Source organism: Myiozetetes cayanensis, unplaced genomic scaffold (assembly GCF_022539395.1).
Source record: "Myiozetetes cayanensis isolate MyiCay16 unplaced genomic scaffold, myiCay2020 scf3, whole genome shotgun sequence".
Taxonomy (NCBI): Eukaryota; Metazoa; Chordata; class Aves; order Passeriformes; family Tyrannidae; genus Myiozetetes; species Myiozetetes cayanensis.
In genome coordinates this window covers 44,799,298-44,823,625 of record NW_026087521.1, presented here as the reverse complement: position 1 = coordinate 44,823,625, position 24,328 = coordinate 44,799,298, and the positions used below count along the sequence as shown (strand labels likewise).

The following is a 24,328-nucleotide window of genomic DNA, read 5'->3' as shown; positions in this document are numbered from 1 at the left end:
TGAGATCCCCTCTCAGTCTTCTCTTCTCTAGACTAAACAGGCTCAGATCACGCGGTCTCTCCTCATAAGAGAGACGCTCCAGACCCCTCATCATCTTTGTGGCCTCCGCCGGACCCTCCCCACTAGCTCCCTGTCTTTCCTGTACTGACGTTCCGAGCTATCCTTGTGACGCGTTTGGCGGCAGTGGCAGGAGCCGGCGGGAGGGAAGGGCGGAGGTTTCCCGCCGGCAGCGGGAATGATGCCCCGCCGGCTCCCGCTCTCCTACACTTCCCGGCGTCCCGCGCGCAGGGCGGCGCCAGCGGAAGCGCGGCGCGGGTCCTTCCGGCCGTGCGCGCGCGCGGAGCGGAGGCGCGCCCCGAGCCTGCACGGACGAGACAAGATGGCCGGGCTGCCCCGCAGGATCATCAAGGTACCGCCGCCCCCCGCCCGCGCCGCCGCCGCGCTCCGATCCGACCCGCCCCAACGCGGGCCCCGGGTGCGCCGGGCCGGGGTCCCGCGCGGCGGGCAGCGCCGCGCCGGGCCGGGCGCCGCTTCCGGTGTCCGGGAGCCGGGCCGCGACGGGGCAGGGCCACCTCCCCGGCCTCCCCTGCCCCTGCCGGGCGAGCAGGGACCCGCCGCTCCCGCTCCCCCCGCCGCTCCTCCCGCTGCCGCGGGGGCTCCCGGGCGCTGTGCCGCGCGCGGGCGGCGGGAGCGGGCGGGCGGCCCTGGCGGGCCCGCGCCCATGGCGGGCACTGCCCGCCCGCGGCCCCGGCGGTGCCGAGCGCGGGCCCGGGGCTCGGAAGGTACCGGGAGCGCCCGCCCATCCTCCTCGGCCTCCCCGCGGTTCTTCAGCGGGGGCCCCCGCCCAACCGCGGTCGCCGGCACAGCTCCCGCCGTGCTCGGGCCGGGGCAGGGCGGCGGCGCTGCGATCGGGTTCCTCCTCCGTGCGCTGGGGGACAAGCCGCAGCGAGTAGTTAAACCTGGGCTTAAGCTGTCTGTGAGTCGGGACATCCGCGCCTCTGCGCGCTGGGTCAGCCCGCTTAGTACGGCGTGCGCTTGGAGCTGTCTCCCCGTTCGCTGTTAACGTGCCGCGCTGGTGGTTCAGTGTGGTGCTTCGGCTTTGATTCACCGAGCTTCGTAAAGGCTCTTGACTTTGGGGCACTTCCAGCTGATCCTCCGAATTCAGTTTCAGCTTAAGACTGGAATAATTTGGAGTCACTCAGCGGGGATACAGATAGCAGCATGGCAAGCTATCCAAAGACAGCTCGGTCCTGTAGCTAGCGTGGTCGATCGTGCTAGGCTGCTGTCTCCTACTGATTGCAGTGATGTGAACTGAAGCCTTCAAATGGATGATCATTCTCTGCAAAAGTTACTTAGTGATTCCTGTAAGGTTTGTTTGCCCTCGCAGGAAAGGACAGCATCCTCATTACTTATTGGAATGAACAGATGTTCATTTATAGCATTGTGAAGCTCTCTTGGTTGAGCACGCAGTGTTGGCAACCACTGTAAAACACATAAATGTAGAGTATGTTGAATATTGGATGAAAAAAAACCTCTATAATGTCTCTAAGAAGTCAAATTGTCAAGTAGGTGATAAAGAAGATGAGGTAAAATAAGGCAGAGGTAGCGTTCGTCTTGTGTGAAACAGACTTAATTATGATTACTGCTTAGAATGTAAGCAGTAAAAGTAAAGACAAATCTTACAGATTGAATTTGACGCTCATCCAGCTGCCCGAGTGCACAGCATGCTAAGCTGAATGTATTTCAGGTGTGAGAGGGAGCACTGATTTGTAATACAGTGGAACTGGTATTTATCACAGAGTTGCAGTAAGAGCTCAGTCATGAGGCTGGTGTCTGTATGAAATTTTTTTGATTGTTCTTAACAATTCCTTGGAATACAGCTAAGAAGTACACCAACTTGTAAGCTGGTGCGTACATTTCCTTCTTGGCACTTCTGTTTCTTTCATGCTTTTCTAGAAAAAAACCTGGCACAGTTTACACAACTCGCTTCAAAGATGTGTGATGGTGTGGGAACGTTTCTTTTCCTCTCGGAGAGGAAAGTTGGGGGGCAAAAGAGAGACCTAGAAACTCCAGATTTTCTATGGAGGATCCCCCTTAGACATCTTTTGGGATTGTTATCTATTATAAGATAACAATCTTGTCTGTGTGGTGGGTTGGGTATTTCCATGCATGCATTATCAGTTGTCTGCAGCCAGTCTAGAGCTCTTAAACCTTGGATTGGTTGTGTTAGATGGCCAGCTCTATGGCTCCTGTGCTGTGCATGTGGGTTGCCAGACGTGCATATGGTCCAGGACTTGAATCTGACTAGTTACTGCAGCCTCAAAAATGTGCAAAGTCATATTTTGAAATGTCACAGCTGCAGAGGTGCAGACACAGAAATACGCCTGCTTGAGACATCAGGAGTCTTGAGTGAGAATTGTTTTGACCTTTCCTATCGTGCCAATTTTGGATATTAGTGTTAAATTTCCTGTTCGTGTACCTTAAAGGGAGGGGAGGGATTGAACTCAGTTGCTAGTGAGAATTTGAAAGAGAGTGAAATAGGAAAGGAAAGAGCTGTAAAAAGGTAAAATGGCTCCAACAAAGAAAATTAGATCTTCTTGTTATGCACAGTAATAAATTTTATGATAAATAAGTGACTTAGGTTACTGTTAGGAAAAGACCATCTCCCTTTGCTCCACATGCACACTCTGTGTTGTCATCCAAGGGAGACTGTGGATGGCTGACTGGGGATAGGAGAGCATATTTGGACTGTAGGGTCTAACTGGCTGCTCCAAATGCAGTTGGCATTCCTCGTCTTGACCGACTGCTGGCAGATGGCCTGGCTCTCAGGTTGACTAGCAGCCCTGTACTCCTCAGCCTGCGTCTTTGCTATGCGCAGGCTGTCATCTCTCCCAGTAGGAGAGCGGTAGCTTTCCTTGTCTCTGCAAGAACTTTATTTATATTTCCCATACTTTCCTCAAATTCAGCGAAAAGGTGATGATACGGATGTTGCAAAGCAGTTGTTGCAGAAGATACAGAATTATTCCTGATCTGCTGTCCTCAGATTACTTAGAAACACAGACTTTAATAAAGTTTGGGGGGGAGTGATCTGTAAACTCAAGAGATGACTTGCTTTAGAGTTATGACAGTGTTAGCACATCACAAATGGTGAGTAGAAAACATTGATATAATTTTGAATCTTCAGAGATATAATCAGCATTGGAAAACCTATCTTGTGAATAGAAAAGAGGTATTTTTGTTTTCTTCAGTAGTTCGAAACCAGGGGTCTTATGAGAATCACCTTGACAAAAAAAAAATCTATTAATATAAGATAAAAGTTGTATGGCACATTTACATAGATACGTGGTTTTGATGCTGTAAACTTTTTTTCCCCAAAGTGACTATTTTCAGTATTTAAAGGTGAGCCTTTGCAACAGACAATAAATAAGCTCAGTTTTTACTTTCAAGCACTTATTACATCAATTCTTTCCCATGTTGCAAAGTCACGTACCTCCAGTTGAGTAAGGAATTGAATTGTGTCTGAGCTTTTTTCTTGGCTGACATTCAATCCACCTAGTTGCTGTGTCAAGTGCAGTCAGTATATCTGAATGGGATGGGCAATGCTGCCTCATATAATATTTTAATTTTTTTTTCCCCGTGCTGTTTTCTTCACTGCAGTGATCTCATAATTCATGATTTCATGTCCAGGTCTATGTGTCAACTGTATAGCCAGTTGTTAGTAGCCTTTCTGTTACAATCACTGCAGCTGCTCCTATCACGAAGTCACCATTTGAAGGATCATCTGAGACTCCTTCAGATTTTTTTCTTATTAATAAATTTATCAGTGTTAAATTACAGAGGCTTGGATTTCCTCCCCTGCGTGACAGTGGGGTGTTGTCTGAGATGTTCCTTTGCTGTGAGAAGGCTGCCAGTGAACTCCTTTCCACATGGCTGCCAGTGAACTCCTGTTTGCAGTATTTTTTGAGACTCTGGGAACACTTGGGCTGCTCGTTACAAAATGCTGCCTCAAAATGTAAAATTTCTGGGAAGCTTTGTGGAGATTTTCTCGGGTTGTGTGGCAATAGGCACCTACAGCATTCCATATTAGAGCTCTATATAATCAGCTTTATATGTTTGGGGGTCTTTAAAATACAAATCAGGTATTTAGCCCGCAACTGAAACTTTCTAGAAGTTCTTAAAAAGTATTTCTGGCAGCCAACTTGAAGTTTCTTACTTTATCTTGAAAGCTGTGGCTTCTGAGACATGTACTTCTGTCTCCACATGAAAATTTAAGTCACTGCTGCTTTTTGATTTCTCTGACATTTCTGACCACATTTTTTTTGTTTCCTGAATAATAATTAAAAAACAAACAAAAAACCAAACAACTTGAGGTAAACTTAATACCTTTTTGTGGTATTTTCTATTTTTTTATTGCTGATTAGGCACAGAAAACGTTACGTTTGGACAGTGTTGGTCCTTGACGTTTGTCAGAGAAGCCTGGTCTTCGTAATGTCTTTTTACATTTTGTATGCTGTTTTTGGGCAACTTCAAATTTGATAGAAGAGTGAAAATTATTTTGGAATTTTAGGAGGTGTCTTTGTACTGTTCTTCTTAAAACCACCTTCCCTCTGCCGCTTCCCCCCCACGACAAACGTAGGAATGTGGGAAGATAATACACAGGCTGTTTTGCAACCCTCATTGAGACTTCTTGCCAGGTGACTAGTATGGCATACACTGGCTGTGACAGTGGGAGGATATTTAGGCAGGTATTGGAAACCTGAAGCTTTGCAGGACAGATCCTTTGTGCAGATATGGGAGGGAGGCTGAGAAGAAGGCTCAGGTCCAGAGGATAAGAAAACTTTCAAGTCAGGTCAAGGTACTAGTTTTAGAAAGAAAATGTGGAGTCTTAATAACAGATCTAAAGAGGACATTGATAACTTTTCAGAGCCTTTTCCTTAAAGAAGCTTTTAGTGGTCACTGTAGAATTAAAACTGAGGAAAAACCAAGGAAATAATCCAGCTAGAGGCAGTAATGTTGCTTGGATCATCTTGTCTAATATTTGAGCAACTTTGAAGCACAGACCTATAGTAAGTACACCAGGGTTTTTAAGTACTGACGCTAATGGATTTTTATCGCTTCGCAGGCAGTTGTTTTATACTGTACTTGTCTGTTAGGTTTAAATGGCTTTCAGAGTATCATCAAAATTTGTTGTATGTAATAGTACCAAACAAACCCACATTTTCGTAGTTATGTGTGACTGGTGGATTAATAGTGAGACACAAGTGGCAAATTTTGCCATAGATGGTGTGGTGGGTTGACCCTGTCTGGACACCAGGTGCCCACCAAAGCTGCTCTATCACTGCCCTGCTCAGCTGGGTAGGGGAGAGAAAATACAACCAAAGACTCCTGGGTCAAGAGAAGCACAGGGAGGGATCACTGGCCCATTACAGTCATGGGCAAAACAGACTCAGTGAAATTAATCTCATTTATTAACAATCAAATCTGGGTAGGGTAATGAGAAATAAAACCTAAATCTTAAAACACCTTCCCCACTCCACCCTTCTTCCTGGGCTCAACTTAATTCCTCATTTTCCTCTCCCTCTCCACTGTGAGGTGGATGGAAAATGGGGGTAATGCTCAGTTCATCACATGTTGTCTCTGTTTCTCCTTCCTCCTCAGGGGTAGGACTCCCTGCTCCAGGATGGGGTCCCTCCTTGAACTTCTCCAACATGAGTCCTTCCCATAGGCTACAGTTCTTCATGAACTCCTTTCCACAGGGTGCAGTCCTTCAGGAGCAGACTGCTTCAGCATTGGTCTGCCACTGGGTCTCAAGTCCTCCCAGCAAACCTGCTCCAGTGTGGATTCCTCTCTCCACAGGTCCTGCCAGGAGCCTGCTCCACTGCAGGTGTCCGATGGGGTCACAGTCTCCTTCGGACACACCCACCTGCTTTGGCGTAGGGTCCTCTGTGGGCTGTAGGGGGACAGCCTGCCTCAATGTGGTCTTCCTCATGGGCTTCAGGGGAATCTCTGCTCCAGCACATGGAGCACCTCCTCCCTCTACTTCTGCACTGACCTTGGTGTCTGCAGAGTTGTTGCTCTCACATATCATCACTTGTCTCTTTAGCTCCTCCTGCCTAGGTTGTTGTTTTTCTGTTATGCCAGAGGTGCTGGTGGGCACAGCCTTGGTCAGTGGCAGGTCTGTTTTGGAGCTGGCTGGCATTGACTCTGTTGGACATAGAGGAAGTTTCTAGAAGCTTCTCACAGAAGCCACCTCTTTGCCCTGCCCCCCCCCCTCCCCACAACCAGAACCTTGCCAGGCCAACCCAGGACAGATGGCATTTGAACAGAAGCTCTGTATGAATTATTGTTTGTTTTAATCACACTTTGATAGTTGGCTCTACACTGTGTATTCGTGCAAGCCTCCAATGCAAATGTGCTCCATGAGCATAAGTGCAGGAATGGTTTACACTATTAGCTTAGTGAATTTAGTGATGCTTCACTTTACTGTAGCTGGACATGCACCATGGAAAGCTTGGTATGTGCTAGTACATAGATAATCTTCTAGGAATTTGCATAGGATCTCAGATTCACAGTTCCAAAATCATGTAATCTGTTGTGGAAAATTCAGGAATGAGGTTATTCTCAGGGGAGAGTGATGCTGACCTTAAAATGCCCTCCTTCATGTTACTGTTTGGCCACAAGGTCTTCTTCCAAGACTGGGTAGATTCTGGATTATTTTTTTTTTCTTGTGGGAAGGCACAGTTACCTGGAGTAGGCTTGTTTTCCTCTCACTGCAGGTGGCTTTGCACTGGTTAAAATTGTGTGGGGATGGGAGCTGGAGAGCCAGAAGTGTGTGAGGGAAGATTGTGAGCGATCCAGAGCTCACGGTGCTTGCTTAGCACACCTGTAGTTTCCATTTGCTGGACAATTGTCCATAGACTGACTACTAGTTAATGTTTTCTTACTTTTTTGGAGGGAGAGGATGCTAGATACAGTCAGGGCTGGTGGTAGGGTGTGGGAACCTGCAGGGTGGTAGAATCATTAATGTACAAGAGACATTAGCCCAGTAATGAGTTCAGGAAGCGGAGGCATGTGGAATGCTGACACTTGGGGATTATATGGCAAGGAATAGAATTCATTTGGAGGCCAGCTATTGGGAACCACAAGTGCAGCCTTCTATTTAAGATGTCTGACCTTTGCTTTACAGTCTGATAAGCTTTGCTGCTAATTCTTTCTTTTTCTTTTCCTAAAAGGTAGATGTTATTTTCAGAAGATTTTCTTCAGTGAAGTTGTTTTACAGTGATAAAATTTTAATGTAAACATTCTGAAATCTCTTTGACAATATGACATCTGCTTAGGTAACCAATTTATTTTCAGTAATGCTGGTTACAGCCAGATCTTTACATAATTGTAGCTAATGAATTGATAGACCCTGGAAGACTTTGAGCCAAAATGTGATGTAATGTTATACTAAGTTTTGAATTAAGTCTCTGTAGTTTTCTGAGACAGTTTATCACTATATGTAGAAGACAGTTTTGACTGATAAGTTTCACTTTTTCCTACTGCCTCCCCCTCCAAAATCAAAGCAAAAGCATGCATGCTTTTTTACCTTCTTAAGTGCAATTTGTCACTTACTGGTGCAGGAGATCAGTGTGATCTTCCCCCTTATCACACTGTGACAGAACAGGAAAGAATTGTCATTTGGCAAGTAGTTATAACTTGTCCATGTGCTAACATACTGCTTTAAGTTTAGCCCTATGCAGCTAAAGCTTTTAGTTTCTATTTCATACCCCCAAATTAATCTGGACCATTGGATGTAGTTGGAAGATAATGGCACTGGTAGCTGGTGAGTTTTTCCTACAATTAGAATAAAAATATGAAGCAAATATATACTCTGTGTAGTCTGAATTGAAATGCCAAAGTTGGTTGCTGTACATCTGTTTTTTGCAGAGAGCTGGTACAAGATGGAGAAGTTACCACTTAGTGAAGTTAGATTAACTAGAAGTTCTCTTAGTCTGTGGTTCGTTCTTCTAGCAGCTTTCCAGTATGTAAAGTGGGCCTACGAAAGAGCCAGAGAAGGACTTTTTACAAGGTCATAGAGGGATAGGACAAGGGGGAATGGCTTCAAACTGAAAGAGAGTAGGTTTAGATTAGATGTTAAGAAGAAATTCTTTACTGAGAGTGGCGAGGCAGTGGAACAGGTTGCCCAGTGGATGCCCCATCCCTGGAAGTGTTCACGGCCAGGTTGGATGGAGCCCTGAGCAATATGGTCTAGTGGAAGGTGTCACTGCCCATGAGAGGGGAGTTGGACTAGATGATCTTGAAGTTCCCTTCCAACCCAGACCATTTTAAGATTCTGATTCATGTTGAAAAGCCTTACTGTATGAACAGATTTAGCTTGGATTGTGCTGGCACAGAGGTTGTTATGCTGATGAGGCGAACTTAGACTGGGGAACCTATTTGGCTCAGAACTCTGCAGTAAAGGTTATTTCCTAAGCCAGATCAGTTCTGTGATCTCATCTGTTACTTGACTTTGTAAACGCTTGGGCTGATGAAGGGTGTGTATGGAAGGATGACTGTACAAATAAGCACTGCTGCTGAGGAGTGAGAGCTTCCCATTTGGGCAAACCCATGCATTTTGTGAAGAAAGGAAGTGGTGGAGATAGTTACAGGTGTGAGTGAAGTTGATCAAGAAGGACCGAGAATGGAAATGGTAGGGAGAAAAGCAATGTGACTCAGTTGTAAACTCAGCAGCTGAAGCCAATGAAGAATGAAACAAAGGACTTCCACTCTCAGTGACTAAAATTTAGTGCAACTTAGATGTAATTTTTTTTTTTAATTTTTTTAAAAAATCTCTCTTTTTGCTCTTGGTGGTGTATTTTCATCTGTTTTAGAAATCTTCCTGGAGGATTTGGCAGGAAACGTCTGATTTCCCCTAGGAAGCAAATATTGCCATGACTGATGAGCAATCAGTTAAACTGAAATATCTCTCTTTTTCCCCATCACATTTCCTCCCACATAAATTGTTACGTGTGGTACCCTCCAAGTGATAAGTGTTATCATTTCAAGTGTAGCAGAAAATGGAACTAGTGGTTTTCATTTTAAGTCTGTCATCTCTTTCTCAAAAACTCTTTACTTTGCAATATCATTTGCAGAGCCTGAAGCTATGACATCCTCTCTAACAGTGGTTCTGGATACAGCAGTTCAGACACATGCCAGATTAAAAGTTACTAAGGTGGTTTATGCTGTGTTGGGTTGACCTTGGCCAAATGCCCACGCAGTGACACCCACCTCAACCAGGCAGGGGGAGAAAATAAGATGGAAAAGCCCATGGGTCAGAACAAAGACAGGGGATAATTTACTGATTGCCATCATGGCAAAACAGACTCAACTTGGGGAAAATTAATTAATTTGCTTCCAAGGAAGATAGAATTGGATGATGAGAAACAAGGACAAAAGTTAAACAACACCTTTGCATCCCTTTTCCAATACTCAGCTTCTGTCTTTCACTTCTAACTTCCCAACTCCCCTGTCCCTTATAGATGCAGGGGAATGGGGCTTTGTGGTCAGTCCACAACAGCTCCTCTCTGTTCTTTCTTCCTTGTCACGCTTTTTGTGTGACCCATGGGCTGCAGTGTGGGTATCTGTTCCAGTCTGGTCCTCCATGGGCTAAAGGCAGTCTCTGCTCTGGTGCTTGGAGCTCTTGCTTACCTTCCTTCTCTGGCCTTCGTGTTCACACTAGTTTTTGCTCACACTGTTTTCTGTGTTTTCTGTCCTTTCTTAAACACATTTTCTCAGCTGTGCCACCAGCTTGACTAATGAGTTCAGCCATGTCCTGTGGCAGGTTTGTTCTGTGTCTGGCACGGTGTCTGGCATCTCCCCTCAGAGGTCATCCCTGGAAGCCCCCTTGTTGCCAACACCTTGACACCTACACCCTGTACATGTGCTCAGATGGTTATGCAGTTTAATTAGATCATGCCAAGTACAAGTTTTATGTCCAAAAAAAGTGAGATAAGCTGGTTCAGACTTCTTTCAGTCCAGATGCCTTTTTCATTTTACCAGTAATTTCTTTTAGGCCATTTTGGGACTATTCATACAGTTTTGCATACTATTGTTCTTTTTTTAAAAGGCCAACGTTACCAAAAAGTTTGTTTTGTTTTGTAACCAGCTCCTTGGAGACGTTTGTTTATAGCATCCGTGGAAGAAATGTGTCAAGAGATGTGCAGATTTTGTTAATTTGTACTGATGGAAGATGTTTTTACCCATGGCCAATGCCAATTGTTCCTTGGTTTCTGTTGGAAGTTGCTGGATGGCAGTAGTTTGTATGTAACCAGTCAGCATTTTTCAGGTTAACGATCTAGTTAAGAGAACCCAGCTCATGTTTTATGAGTTGCATTGGGAATGCTGACAGGGTTTACTTTCTCAGTAAGTTTGCAGGATGGTGATTTCTGGAAAGGGGACAGCAATAAACACTGGTACTTAAGCTGTAGTTTCTCTTATAGATTAAGATACTCATCCATCATCTGTCTTCCCTGATCTGTTCAGACCTATGAATAAAGGTCTGATAAAGCCACTTATGGTTAGTTGAACCTACCGATAAGGGTAGATACTACCTTCATTTTTTCAGTGTCTGAAGTAGATTAGAGAGGGTTTGTACCTGGCCTCAGCCTGACAAAGTTGTAGGAGTGTAACCTCCATCTTAGTAGGTGATGCTGAAGGAAAATTTCTTGACTACTGCATAGTGAGTAGAGCTAGTAAATGTGCTGCTGAAAATATGAGGAAAGATTCATTCCCTTGAGACTTTGTGTAAAGATGTGGCAGTGTTCCATTTTAAATACTTAGCAGCTTTAAGACCTGCAGTGTTTTTTCTTCATGTAAGAGGCCATTATTAATGTTTTCTGTTTTGAATTTTCAGAATAATTTTATCACAACTATGTCAACCTCTGAAAGGCTTAATGATGTTATCTTTCTTTTTAAGGTACTAGCGTCAAGTTGCTAGCCATAAGGATGCTTTTCTGTAGTCTTGATGCTATAAAAGGTTCTTGTATAACTGTTTATAACAAGTAAGAATATATGCAGAGTCTTTGGTGTTTAAGGCTTTCAGAGGCGGATCAAGACGTTAATTTAGCAGTTTACCATCTGTTACTGAAATTAGCCCTGTTGGTAGTTAAACTTCTTCCTTTGGAATGAGGAGGTAGCCTCAGCACTTCCTTTTTAGGTTGGTTACAGAATAGTAATCTGTTACATTAGTATCTTGCTGTGATTAACACTGCAGTCTCAACTCTTTATACCAGCCCTTTCACCAAAAGGAGCAATCTGTTCTCCCATCATTCTGACAGCATGTGTTTGTACCCTGCTTTTTGTTGGCACAGCTGTTTGCATGGACACGTGGTGAACTGCATTACAGACTCTTCTCTCTTGCATGGCTTTGTTTTTCTTTCTTTTATTTTCTTCCAGATTGGCTATGTGTTATGTTGGACCATGAGGTCAAGAGACGGCCACGCAGGCAAAAGTGAAAGTGCATAATAGGCTGAAGTGAAAAGGCAGCACAGCTTTTTTTTTTTTTTTTTTTTTTCCTCTCCCCAGTGGCCATTCATTTATCAGCTTAAAATATTCAGACATCATAAGGTGTTGGGATTTCTCTAAGCTCCCTTGGTTCTAGTGGTTCTTTACGAAGTTCACAAGGTGATTTCACAACTGGTATTAAAGGACAGTGTAGAGCAGAAGACCATTCTGTCAAAAAGTGTATTCCTTCAATTGTAACACTCATTAAAGACCACTGTATTTAATATGTTGATTAATATGCAGTATTTTTACTTATTGAAGATAACTGTATAGCAGTAATATTGAATATGTAATAAGAAAACTGGGGTGTCAGGAAAATGAACATGCAGGTAGTTGAATTACTAAAGCAAAGCAAATTTGGCTGGAGATGAGCTTGGATTTCTTCTTCGAGCTACTTTGTGCTGATGTTGCAAGCAAGCTTTTCTTAAATTCTAGTGGCTTTTGTACAGTAGCTCTGAAGTTCATGTATTTTAGAGGTGATATATATTGGTTTGTTCCTAATTTTTTTTTTAGCCACATCTCTTGGCAGGCAGTGTAAAATTTGTGGTGATTAACTATTGCCCTAGTATGGGGAATAGAATTGCAGCTGCTTTTCCAAGCAAAGAATAGTACTCCTTTCTAAACAGCAATGAAGAAGCTTTAAAAATTGCCTAACCCCATGCAGAAATTTCTTCCTTCACTACCAGAAAGGTCTCTGTCAGACAGGGAAGCTTTAGAGATTACAGTTCAGCTGCAGTGGCTCTGCTGTGTAAGAAATAACATTTGGGTGTTTTTGCAGATGCTTGTGTAGGAGAGTCTTCTGATTGTAGTTATTTGCCACTTTTGTATTTTGCCACTATATTTGTAGTTATTTGTTTGGTCCTGCCTTAGTCTGTTGATAGCAAACAAGACTTCTGAAGTAGCTTTTAGTTTTTCAAAAACGTAGCATACAGAAATATTTTTGTAATTGTTTTGACTGAGGCCTTGGCAGCTTGAGGCTTTTGTAAACACTTCTGCTAGACTGGGACTGATTAAAATAGTATATTTCTAATGGATTCCTCCTTTCTAGTTTGTTCATATCTCCATGTGCACTAGCAGTTGATTTTCTTGTATATCTGTATGGAAGCATCTTCTGGGTTGTTTGGTTCACTTCCTTAGAGAAGTGCTCCATCTTGTTCTGTGTGTAAGAACAAGGAGAATCCTGATGGTTATGTCTGCTTTTCAGTAACTTTTTTTTCTCTTTCACTGAAAGCAGGATGACCAAGTGAAAACTCAGTGTGAAACACACTCCCCTGCAGATCTAGCTCTCCTGTTTGTGTGGCTTCTCTTCTTAACTCTTGGCAACTTCAAAAACCCTCACCCCCCATCCTGCTCAGTTGGTCTCTTCTAAAGATCCCAGTGCTCTCTCTCTTTCTGAGGTTTCTTGTCCTCACAGGTTACTGTAAAGACAGGTTGAGGATTTCTTCCCCCTCAGGTACAATTAGTTTTCAATTTAATGTCTTCATAGAAGACCAACTATGCAGAATGTCAGCTACACCATCTGTCCCATCCGTATCATCTGTCACTCTGCTTCAGGCCACCTGTGATAATAAGGAAAGCTTAGCGTCTGCTTGTCAAACCACCTTCAGCACTTCTGTGTTTTCTAACCACTTAATTAAAAATAAAAAAGATAAAGTTGTGAGTGGAGGCATAATCAGTTTTGAATGAAAGATTTTTTTTGATTTTTTTTTTCCAAAGTACTGACTGGCATGTATCTTTCTTTTGGGTTTGTTAATTCATTTTTTGTCAATGGAAATTATGACATTACTTGGAATTGGAAAAACTGGAGTAAATGTGGGACTGAGAAGAGATCTCAATCTAAAAACATTGCAGAGTATGACAAATAGAAATAACTGCCTACAGCAGCATGGGACATGCTTCATTAAAAGCTTTATTGCTCAAAATATGTCCTGAAATCTCTTCTGTGAAACTTACTTCAATATGCTAGGGGAGAGCTAATAAAAACCACTATAAATTACTCTTCTGGAACAGTTACTTGATGGGAATTTCTATTCTCAAGAAGACAAACTTTAACTTTTCTATTGTAAAAACATTCATGGTGAGCAGCAGAACTGCAAACCCCAATTTTCTCAGATTTATCCTTTATCCTTTTAGCATGTTTCTATACAAGTGTTCCAGCTCTTTCTATCCTTATTAGCGGGGATTTTTGCGAGGCAAGGATAGTATATACTTCACTGTCTTCCTCTTTAGTAGCACTGAGCTTGGTTAGTCTTAGCCACTGACATCTTACAAAATATAAAGAACAAGTGAAATTGGACAAAGGGTTCAAAGGCAGTTTCGGGGAGAAAGGGCTAAGTAATGGATTGCATAAAATTCACTTCCTCAGCTAAAAAAGTGTTAGAAAGACTTTGCCTAAAAAGATATGGGAAAGTCAGGTATTGCATATGCTTGATTGTCCTGATTAGTTTAAAAAGGTGAGAATCTAAAATTTTAATTAGAAGAGATTTATTTATTTGAACACGTTTGAGAGACTTTTGTCATTGGGTAGCCATCCTCTGGGAAAAGTAGTATGAAGTTACAAAATAAGATTAATGTGTAGTTAAGCATCTCCTTGTTTGCTCCACATCTCACGGTTCTCTTGTGGGTGATTTACAGGGTGATAGGTGTTTCTTTTTGTTTTGGTGTGTGTGGTTTTTTTGGTTTTGTTTTCAAATTGGTAATGTACACTTAAAAAATTAAAATCTTGAGGCAGTTCAGTTTCCTGACCTGGTACACAGTGTTGCCCTGTATACTCACGATTTTTTTCTCCAAGTATGACTTATTTCTCCAATTTTTATGGCAAAACAAATTTATTTTAGTATCCACATGTCTATAACTGTCCATCTTACTGTAAAACATGCAAAATCAAGTCCCTGTAATCACCTCAGAACTGGGCCTAGTTGTCTAAGCATTTTATATGCTTAAACCTTAAAACATAACTTTTTGATTAATTTCTCCCTTTCTGTTCCTTTTCTATGGTTTCTTGCAAAATGTATTTAGGGTATTATTATAAATGTCTTCATGACTGCAGGACAAAAACCTAGTTACTCTCAGAATTTAGGAGGTGGTGTTGATGTATTTAAGGAAAAACATTGCACTTTCTTTTAATAAATGGCATCTTCCCTGGGTTTTTCATAGTCTAACAGACTACTATTTTAAAAAGATGCCTTTTCTGAAGCAAAGATGCTTCTCAGCTTTTGCACAAAGCATTTTGTCTGTATCGGAGGAGTTTAGCCTGGTGCTTGGTCTCGGCTGTGCCAGAGCTTGGCAGGTGTGGAAGATGTGTCAACCAATTCCCTCACAGATTTCTTACAAATATTCCCCCTCATTTCTGTTTGGAAAGAGCTTCAATTATGCCAGTAGTGATGGAGCTCCATGCACAGCACAGGAAACAAGACGTGCTTGCTTAAAGGATTTGTCATGTAATATTAATGTTCCCCAAGGGGCCTCAGTATAGTGTGGCTGTGCTTTTCCTTGCATTCCCCTTTTTTGTGGGGTTTTATAGCATGATGACTGCACCCATATAATGTGGGGGCATAAAGGATCTCTCTGAAAGGGGTGACATACTAGCAGTGGAACAGCCTCTTCAGTATTATGGGGTGTCTTGATTAAAAGAACTGTTTTTGTCATACAAGGGCTCTCTTGTTGTTTACTGACAAATGGTTTTTAGAGACAAATGTGCAGCTTGCAGCCAGGCATTGCTCCCTCAGTTATGCTGGCAGGTAGAAGTGCTGAGGCTACTGTCAGAGAACTGCTGATTCTGGGTTATTTTAAGCCAGGATTGGCTGCCCAGTATTGTTACAGTCAGCATACTGGCACAACTAGGGAGGCAGTCTGGGGACCGGAGGGACTAGGGGAGAGCAAGGGACTGCTGAGATCAGCCCAGCTATTAAAATGTGTTATCCTTAATATTAAAAAAAAAAAAAAAAAAAGCCTCCAGCGTGCCCATCAGAACCAAAGCCACAATTTGCCTTCAAGCATACCTGGCAAAGTTGAAGTGGTAGCAGCTGTGAAGAAGTTTAAAATTGGTCTTTTCCTTAAGTTCCTTATTTTTAAATTTGGAGTTGAACTCGCTGCATTAATTTGTATTTGGCATAAGACACTTTGCTCATGCAGAACTGTCAGTAAGTATATGGTGCTTCATAGGTGGAAATCCAAATTGTCCCATTTACCTGTGGCAGCACTTGTACTGAAAACTTGCTGGAAGAAACTGAGAATGTTTTATGTGTTTACAGGGATAATCGATACTTTCTTACTGACTTTTCATGCCACTGAAGGTTAACTATCAGAAGTTGTTATAACCGCTTTTCTACTCCATTGGTGTACAAGTAAATAGCCAGCAGCATACAAATGAGTAAGTTGTAAATTTATGAGTATTATTTAAAATATATTCATAGAAGTGAATGTAGACACCTCAAAGAAGCTTGGATGGTCTTCCAGCAAGGTGTATGAGTGGCGTTGGCAGCTAATGTCTATGAAGATAAGTAGGCCAAACGAGGAAGTAGACCAGATATATTTATTTTTAGGTTTGTATATGTACATAGTAATAACTTCAATATTATGATTTGTAGGACCTTGACAATTCAGAGATGAGTAATTGGATTTTGGCGTTAATTACTGTGACTTGGCTTATATATTGATTAGTTTTTGTAAAGTGAGGTGTTTAAGTGCATCGAGACAGGCATATCACTTAAATGCTGTGTACATTTATTTCTACAAAATGGTCATGTAACAGCCCAGTTATGTTCAAAGAATATATGAAGCCAAGTAGAGGTAATCTGTCTGTTTTGTGCTTGTGTTAAAGAGAGACTTAGTGTATTGGAGAGAGAGTATTCACAAGAGCATGTACTGACGGGACAAGGAAGAATGCCTTCAAACTGAAAGAGGTTGGGTTTAGATTAGATGTTAGGAAGAAATTCTGTGCTGTGAGGCTGGTGAGGCACTGGAATGGGTTGCCCAGAGAAGTTGTGGATACTCCATCCTTGGAAGAAGTGCTTAAGGCCAGGTTGGATGGGGCCCTGAGCAATCTGGTCTAGTGGAAGGTGTCCCTGCCCATCACAGGGGTTTGAGGTCTCTTCCAACCCAAACCATTTTTGATTTTATGATTAGTGTTATTGTAGGCACATGGAATAAATATTCTATAAAACTGAAGCTAATAAATTAATGTTACACCTACAAGTTGTCATTTTTCATCAGCAGAAACAGATAATTTTTCTTTGTGAAACCCAGCACAGAAAGGTGGTGAAAAAATAAACTGTACGCAGTAAAAGCAGGCTAGAAGAAAAATAGAAAATGGGACTAAAATTACCTGAGCAAATGAGGCTTCAGCAGGATTTCTTGTCCCTACCTAATGTCCTTTTGCCTATTTTGGCCTCGGGTTCTAATTTATAAGGAGTAGAATGGTGCCCATAAGGCTTGTGAAGGCAGGCGGAGGAGAGGGAAATACGTACAGGACTTGATCTGTCTGCTCAGTGTGTTAGCAGGATGGACAGTCAGAACGTGGGCAGCTCTCACCTGTGGTCACAGCTCATGCCTGAGGTAGGATGGGTGCTGTAGGCAGAATTGAGCAACCACGAATACAAATCATTGTAGGAAACCAGCCTTCCCTAAGTTTTCTGCTTATAGAACAACTAACTGTCTCCTGCTGTCTGTTACGGTGACTTTAAACATGGTTCTGTTTAGGCTGAAAGTGCTCACACCAAAGCTGTGTTATTTATGCATATATCTGTGTAAATATATAAAACATCCTTAAATTACACACCTGTAGTGTTGTAGCAGAGTAACACTTCAAATTCTTTGAAGTTGGATCTGATTCCCATACAAATGTTCAGCTTAATAAACCAGTCCAGTCTTGTTAGAGTAAACCTTGAACACCTTCTGTGAGTGATTAATACCTTTGGCTTTTCACTTACAGGAGTTTCTATTTAAGGTAGAATGGGAAATGCTTTTGGTATTTTCTTTGTGATATTCTTTAACGTGTATTGGAAAAATATAGTACCTTGGCAGTAGTTTTAACCAAAAGTTAAGAAATTTGAGGGCAGCTGAATTGTTATCTATTACTGAATGCTACAGAAGCATACACAGCAGGTGAGGGATCTAAAAGGAGATGAGTACCAGTTTACCACAGCCTCATCTTCTTTCTACAGGTATTATTTGGCTTTAAGGTATTGTCTATCATTGTTTCTCTGAATGTAGGCAAAATGAATGTTTGTTATTTTTAAAATGGTTTGTACAGGTCATGTTTATTTGACATGGGTTGTATTTGTTACATTGCCTCCTCTTCTTCTAGGAAACCCAGCGCTTGCTGGCGGAGCCAGTTCCTGGGATAAAAGCTGAACCAGATGAAAGCAACGCACGCTATTTTCATGTGGTCATTGCAGGTCCACAGGATTCCCCCTTCGAGGGTGGGACATTTAAACTTGAACTATTCCTTCCAGAAGAATATCCAATGGCAGCTCCTAAAGTACGTTTCATGACCAAAATTTACCATCCTAATGTAGACAAGCTGGGAAGAATATGTTTAGATATTTTGAAAGGTAAGTGCTACTGTGTGCTACTTTCCTTTTATCTTACTAAGTATAGAAATTTTTAAATTGACTCTATAAAGTTTTCATATGTTTGAAGAATATCTTGCTTATTCTTTAATCTGGAATACTTGCTGTTTCTGTAGACTGTGGTGAATATGGTGTTTCATAGTGCTATAAATGTCTCTTCAGATAAATGGTCCCCAGCTTTGCAGATTCGTACAGTTCTGCTATCAATCCAGGCTTTGTTAAGCGCTCCCAATCCAGATGATCCACTAGCAAACGATGTAGCTGAGCAATGGAAGACCAATGAAGCCCAAGCCATAGAAACAGGTGATGTATCTTGTACTTTTTAATTTTTTTCCTGTTTCAGGAATAGCTTATTACTCACTGGCTGGAGGATGTAAATCCTGACCTCTTATTTTATGTCTGCAGCTTGCAGAAACAATTACTGTGTACTGTCATAGTCAGGTACCCTAAATGTGCTTGAAACCTGTGAGGCTTTCTAGAAGAAAAGATCTCTTGATCTGTTTTATCTTGAGTTTTCATGGTTTGAATTTGCTAGCCTATCTAATTTGCATTTGTAGTAAAGTGAAAGAGCACACCACTGCTTTTCCTCTAAAGCTTAAGGAACACATTATCAGGTTCCAAAAAGTACATCTCTTTGATACCTGCTTCTGTTGCAGGCTATAGTGGAGTGAGTTACTATGTTATGCCTCTTCACTTTTGGATCCACTTCTATAGGCTGCTATAGGCTGCTTCTACAATATACAAAAGTTGACAGCTGCTGGAATTCAAAATTGCAGTTAAAAATTTCAGAACTGATATATTTTATGTGCTTGCAGCAGTGATATAAAAAAAAATCTTAAAAAATATGTATTTAAAGTTACTTTAATCAAGCCTGAAAAATACATCTTTTCTTAAATGTGTTTCTTTTTCTTTCCAGCCAGAGCATGGACTAGGCTATATGCCATGAATAATATTTAAATGCGCTTTGAACATCAAGTGTGCATCACTTCTCCTGTTCTGCCAAGACCTCTTCCTTTTTTTGTTTGCATTTAATGGACACAGTCTTAGAAACATTACAGAATAAAAGCCCAGACATCTTCAGTCCTTTGGTGATTAAATGCACATTAGCAAATCTGTGTCTTGTCCTAATTCACTATTGTACCGCATGAGCAGAGGCTAGAAGTATCATCTGGATTGTTGTGAAATTGTTTGGAAGCAGCAGCACATCTCTGCTTTTAATCATTTTTCCCGTCATGGTTTAAGTATAAGCACTGTGAATGAAGGTAGGCAGGGTTAGCTGCGGGGCTTTTTGTTTTAATTTTGTGGGCTCCTCCTCCCTTTTTATGGTGATGCTAATTGCATTGGTAAAAGCAGCTAACCAGTTATACTTTAGAATATACCCTCTAGCCCAGTCTAACTTAGATGCTGTAGATGGACAAGCTTCATTGTTTGAACAAAAAATGGGAACATTAAACATCCACCACCTTCACTAATAATATTGTGATTCTGCTGTCAAGTGTAGAAGAATCCCTCCAAGAAAAAGCTTGTGACCATTTTGTATGGCTTGTCTGGAAAATCTCCTGTAAATCTTATGTTTTAGTAAAATATTTTTTGTTATTCTACTTTGCCTTTGTACAGTTTATTTTGCTGTGTTTTCATTTCTCTAATGTGACAATCGTATTTAAAAAAATTGAATCCAGAGTTGACAATTTGTCTTCACCAGTCTGACAGATTAAATAGTAAAGAGGTGGAGTTCACAAGGGTGGTTTTTTTTTTTGTTTGTTTCCGTTTGCTGACTTTTTTTATTAGTTTGTGTTATGTGGGTGACCTTACCTGGCCAATTTAATATGAAATTGCATTTGGAGTGACTTTTAGAAACAAGTCTGATGTAACAATTGTAACCATAATTTTAGTAATGCGTTGATATGTATTTTCATGGAAATAACCAGAATGAAGTAGGAGGTTGAGAGCAAAAGACAACACTAATTATGAGTATCTACATAACTTCTCTTTGCTGATTGTCATCAGATGTTATGCAGCACGGTTTTCTAACTTCTTTAATTCCTGCCCTCTCTTAACATGAAAAACCAGTGTGTAGAACCACTGTTACAGCCAGCTTGTGTATTGACTGATGTCTGCTTAACCACTTACAGCCAGCACCTCGTAACACTGGTTTTCTCTACAAGCCTTATTAAGCTACTTACTTGAGCAACTGCTCAGCTTAAATAGCAGCAAAGCTTCTTTATTGGAGGGAAGGAAAGTGATGAACAAATTCCTTCTCATCCTTGTATTGTATGCATCTTGTCTGGGAATCCAGGATCTTTTCTGGGAACCCATCTAATCGCTCCCCTACATTTCTTGTATTTCTATTCTCTTCCTTTCCCCAAGCCCTCTCCCTCACAAAAACAAACAAACAAAAAAAGGAAAAAATAAAAGCTTAAAAGGTTTTGGTGAGGCCAACCTGAAGTGTATAAATGACAGCTTGTAGTGGTTGCAGTAGGGAGTGTTTTGTCACGCAGTTCAGGGGTATGGTTATGTAGTCTATTGGTATTCTCCCTCTTTCACCTCTTCTAACTCGTGTCATCTGAAATTTCTATAGAATGTGGTGTATTTATTGTGCTCTTATGTAAGATGAAGAATATCTATTAAAAACTACGTTTTCCAACAGACAGTGCTTTCAGTGGTTAGTGACCTGTATTGTCCCTCAGTGTTCTCTGTAACATGGTTGAAGCTTAGTTCAGAATTCAACTTTTTCACAAAACTGACTTATAAAAAAACTGTGTTGAATGTAAGCCAAAGCAGTGTTCAGGGCTCATGACGTGTTTTTCAGCGAGGGTGAGTACCATTAACCCTGCCTTCTCCTTACAAACGAGCGTGTGTTTGGCTTTAGCTTAAGGACGTCCCATAGCTGCTGTTAGCATGGACAACTTTCTTTCACTTCACCTACCTCTTAAAGCTTTATGTTACACCACATGTACAGTTTTCCTTAGCTGTGCCTCTTGCCTAAGGGTGAGTGACACCCCCAGAGGACAGTCAGACCCACCTAAGCATCCTGGTTGAAAGTGGCTTTTCCTTCCTTCAATAGAGAAACTGGACCTGAGCTGGCACTTAAACAATTAAACTTCAAAAGTGGGATGAATCCAGACCCAGATGATGTATATTAAGTAAAACTTTAAAAAAAAACTAAAACTTTTAAACCTGATTTAAGAGCCCTGTATAAAGCTAAGCTGGGAATTCCATTCCAGCTTATGCCAAGAAACAGGTGAAACTTTTAGGCTAAACTGTTCAAAGCCAGTTAGATATAACCTTTTCCTCAGTTAAGCAGGTGTGTATTCCCAGCTGTTATGTGAAACTCTGTTATTTCTGTTACATCTGCCATTGCAGCTGATTAGCAAATGCAGCTGTCTTTTAGGGAGCAGTAGTTTAATCTCAGTTTTTAGTATGTGTCTATTGGAAATGGATTTCCTCTACCATTACTGGTGCTATGTGTCAAATGTCCTAAAATCCTGGGCAAGAGTGATGACATTGCATTTTATATTAGCATTTGGGTAGTAACTGTGTAGCTGTTGAGCCTGGCTATCACATGGGCTTGCTCTACAGCCACACATACAAAATACTTTTGCAGTAGTTTCCTGTAGATCAAGAGGAGGGGTTGGAAGGCTTTTGGTTTTGCATAAACATTCAGTGGTGGTTTCTTAACGTGTAGCCATGTTCTCTCATGGGTGTGACGTGTACGATCATTTGGAACCGATGGAACAGGTTTTTTGTATTTTAGCTGACTTCAGTGTAAACCAAGTGAAACATTGCTTCTATAGCTTTCAAGAAAGTGTATTTTTAACACATTGAGACTATTGTGAAACATCTTAATGGACTAGTGACATAAAAAATTGTGACATCTCTATTTATATACATTCCTTCTTGGTTGGTTTTTTGGTTTTGGTTTTTTTTTTTTTTGAGGGTTAAAGTAAAATGTCTGGTAGGTTTTGTCAATAACATGTCTTGACTGTAATGTAATATGACACTGAAATAAAAGGAAGAGTGATTATTCATTACTTAGACACTGAGCTTCATTTAACTGTAGTGGGCTGCCATCAGTGTGCAATGGAGTTTCCTAACAGTTCTTAACATCTGGTAAAATAAGGAAGATAACCTTGATAACTTCTCTCATAACTCACTTTTCAACTGCTGTGGCTTCTCCCTGTCATAGTAAGGGGAGAGAAGAGCAGCACCTCTGTCCTAAAAGCTGTCAGAGGAGACTGCTCAGAGGATGGTGGCTTGTGGTGGTGGTTTTTTTTTTTTTTTTTTTTTTTTTTTTTTTTTTTTTTTTTTTTTTTTTTTTTTTTGGTTTGTGTGTGTGTGTGTGTTTCCCTCTCCCCCCCCTCTTTTTTTTTTTCCCTGCCTCTGTTTAAATCTGTCGGGTTTAGTACAAGACTTTCCTACTTAAGTGCAGTTTGGACAGTTTCTAGTACAATCATATTGATAACTTTAGAGTAGCCAAACTGTGTTACATCATGGCAGTGGTTAATAATTACATTCCTACTTTCTTCGCAGAGTTTAGTGCAACCTTTCCTGTGGGAGTGTGCAGGAAGATTTTAAAGCAAGCATCTAAATGTTATGTTGCATTGAAGTACATTAGAAAGATGGCATCAAGCAGCATGACTGCCTTACCTGTGGTGCTTGCTTTCATAAACTCCCCTCAACACGTAGATGGGTTTAGGTGAGAGCAAGTAGAGTGTTTGCAGGACAGAAAACTATGGGAAAGGACTGCTCTAATGGAAGCAGTCAGCTGAACACTGCCCACTGGCTGATCTGTGTTAGGAAAGGGATCAGTTAGCTCTTAGTTGCTAGGGAGTTGTTCAGCCCATCACTGAGAGACAGAGTGCTCTCCACAAGGAGGATTCTTGAGTACTGGAAGGTGCAGCACCTGTGGTTTCTGTCTATCACACTGCATGAATTTTCCCAGATAAAGTGACTGATGCAAGTTTGGCATGTAACAGAAGCGTTTTTATTACTTCATTTTTTCTGAGAAGGTAAATATAATTAATTCACATAAGAAACTCATCTCTGACTCCAGTACTCATTACAAGTTTTTTCCAGATACTCTGGTGGAAGCTGGGCTCCTGTTTTCAGAGCTGCAGTGAAGGAGTATTTTTGGTTCAGGCCTTATCTGCACCTTCCTACCCAAGCTGCCTACCAAGGCTTGCAAGGTCAGTTATAAATCTGAAAGATTTCATGTGTGGTGTTCAGTTGTTGCTTGCTGTAGCACATGTGCTTGTCTCAGCCCAAATACCTGGTATGCCTTCAGAAGTACTGCTACTGTACTTTTCCCAGCAGCTACTCATTTTATATACAGATAACACTGAAGGCTTAGGTTGGGTACAGGTGCATTTGTGGAAGGATGTTTGTGGTGCCATGCCCCGTGCACAGTTAGCAAGGGCAGACTAATCTCAGAAGAGTAAGACACGGTGATTCTAATGGTGTTTTTCATTCCTTCAGTTGCTGTGCACCTTTGCCTGCCTTATTCAAAGACAAGTTACGCTAGTGTCCTACTCAGAAAGGAGGAAAAAGGAAGTATTTTGGAGAATTAAGCAGTTGAATGATAGCAAAAAGTCCCTTAGGACATGAGTCTTGTTATAGAGTCTGTCAGGATGTAATGGGCACTAGGTCACAGGCAGGCCAAGAGCAGGAGAAGTGCACATAATGATGGTCGTTCGGCCCGTGTCACGCATTGCTGTATGTGCTTCATTCTGTTCCTGCATCAAAACTGGTGGCAACAAATGAGGGAAAGCTGTTGGGAATGAGTGCTACCACTGAGAGCTGCTGAAAGCGCAGTTTGTGCCATTAGGCAAGCAGCAGCTGATCACAGAGCAGGCTCATTCAGTGGTCCCCAGACTTCCGAAACAGCTCTTTGAACATAATTTCCTACTTACTTGAATGAAGAAAATTGTCTGAGAGCATTGTTTGGGGTGGTGCAATAGCCCATAGCAGTGAGATTGTCACAGGCAGGGATATGCCTGTGATTGTTGAGTTTGCAGGTTAAAAGGTGATACCATTCCTTGTGTGGAACACCATCCTAATGTGAATGTGGTGCTGCTTTCATCACTTGAGCTAAGGAGGCATTGCCTTGCTTAATGCCATAGCAGCATTGAGGCCAGAAGAGTACTGAAAGTAAGAAGGTGAGTTTAACACAAGGTAAGGGAGGTAGGTCTGCAGCAGCAGCCAGAATGCCAGCA

At 41.7% G+C, this 24,328-nt stretch overlaps 1 protein-coding gene across 1 annotated transcript; it reads left to right on the top strand.

Moving 5' to 3' along the window:
* Positions 1-292: 292 nt before the first annotated feature.
* On the top strand, positions 293-19,717 carry UBE2N (ubiquitin conjugating enzyme E2 N). The gene is made up of 4 exons (XM_050323459.1): positions 293-409; positions 17,852-18,098; positions 18,279-18,419; positions 19,033-19,717. The coding sequence occupies exons 1-4, from the start codon at positions 380-382 to the stop codon at positions 19,071-19,073; spliced, it is 459 nt and encodes a 152-aa protein (XP_050179416.1). The 5' UTR covers positions 293-379; the 3' UTR covers positions 19,074-19,717.
* Positions 19,718-24,328: the final 4,611 nt, after the last annotated feature.

What these genes read in the sequence shown, in the direction of transcription:
- UBE2N (XM_050323459.1), top strand. Translation starts at nt 380, where the DNA reads ATGGCCGGGCTGCCCCGCAGGATCATCAAG. An exon ending in TGCCCCGCAGGATCATCAAG is followed by an intron (nt 410 to 17,851) that starts GTACCGCCGCCC and finishes CTCTTCTTCTAG; the next exon opens with GAAACCCAGCGCTTGCTGGC. An exon ending in ATGTTTAGATATTTTGAAAG is followed by an intron (nt 18,099 to 18,278) that starts GTAAGTGCTACT and finishes ATGTCTCTTCAG; the next exon opens with ATAAATGGTCCCCAGCTTTG.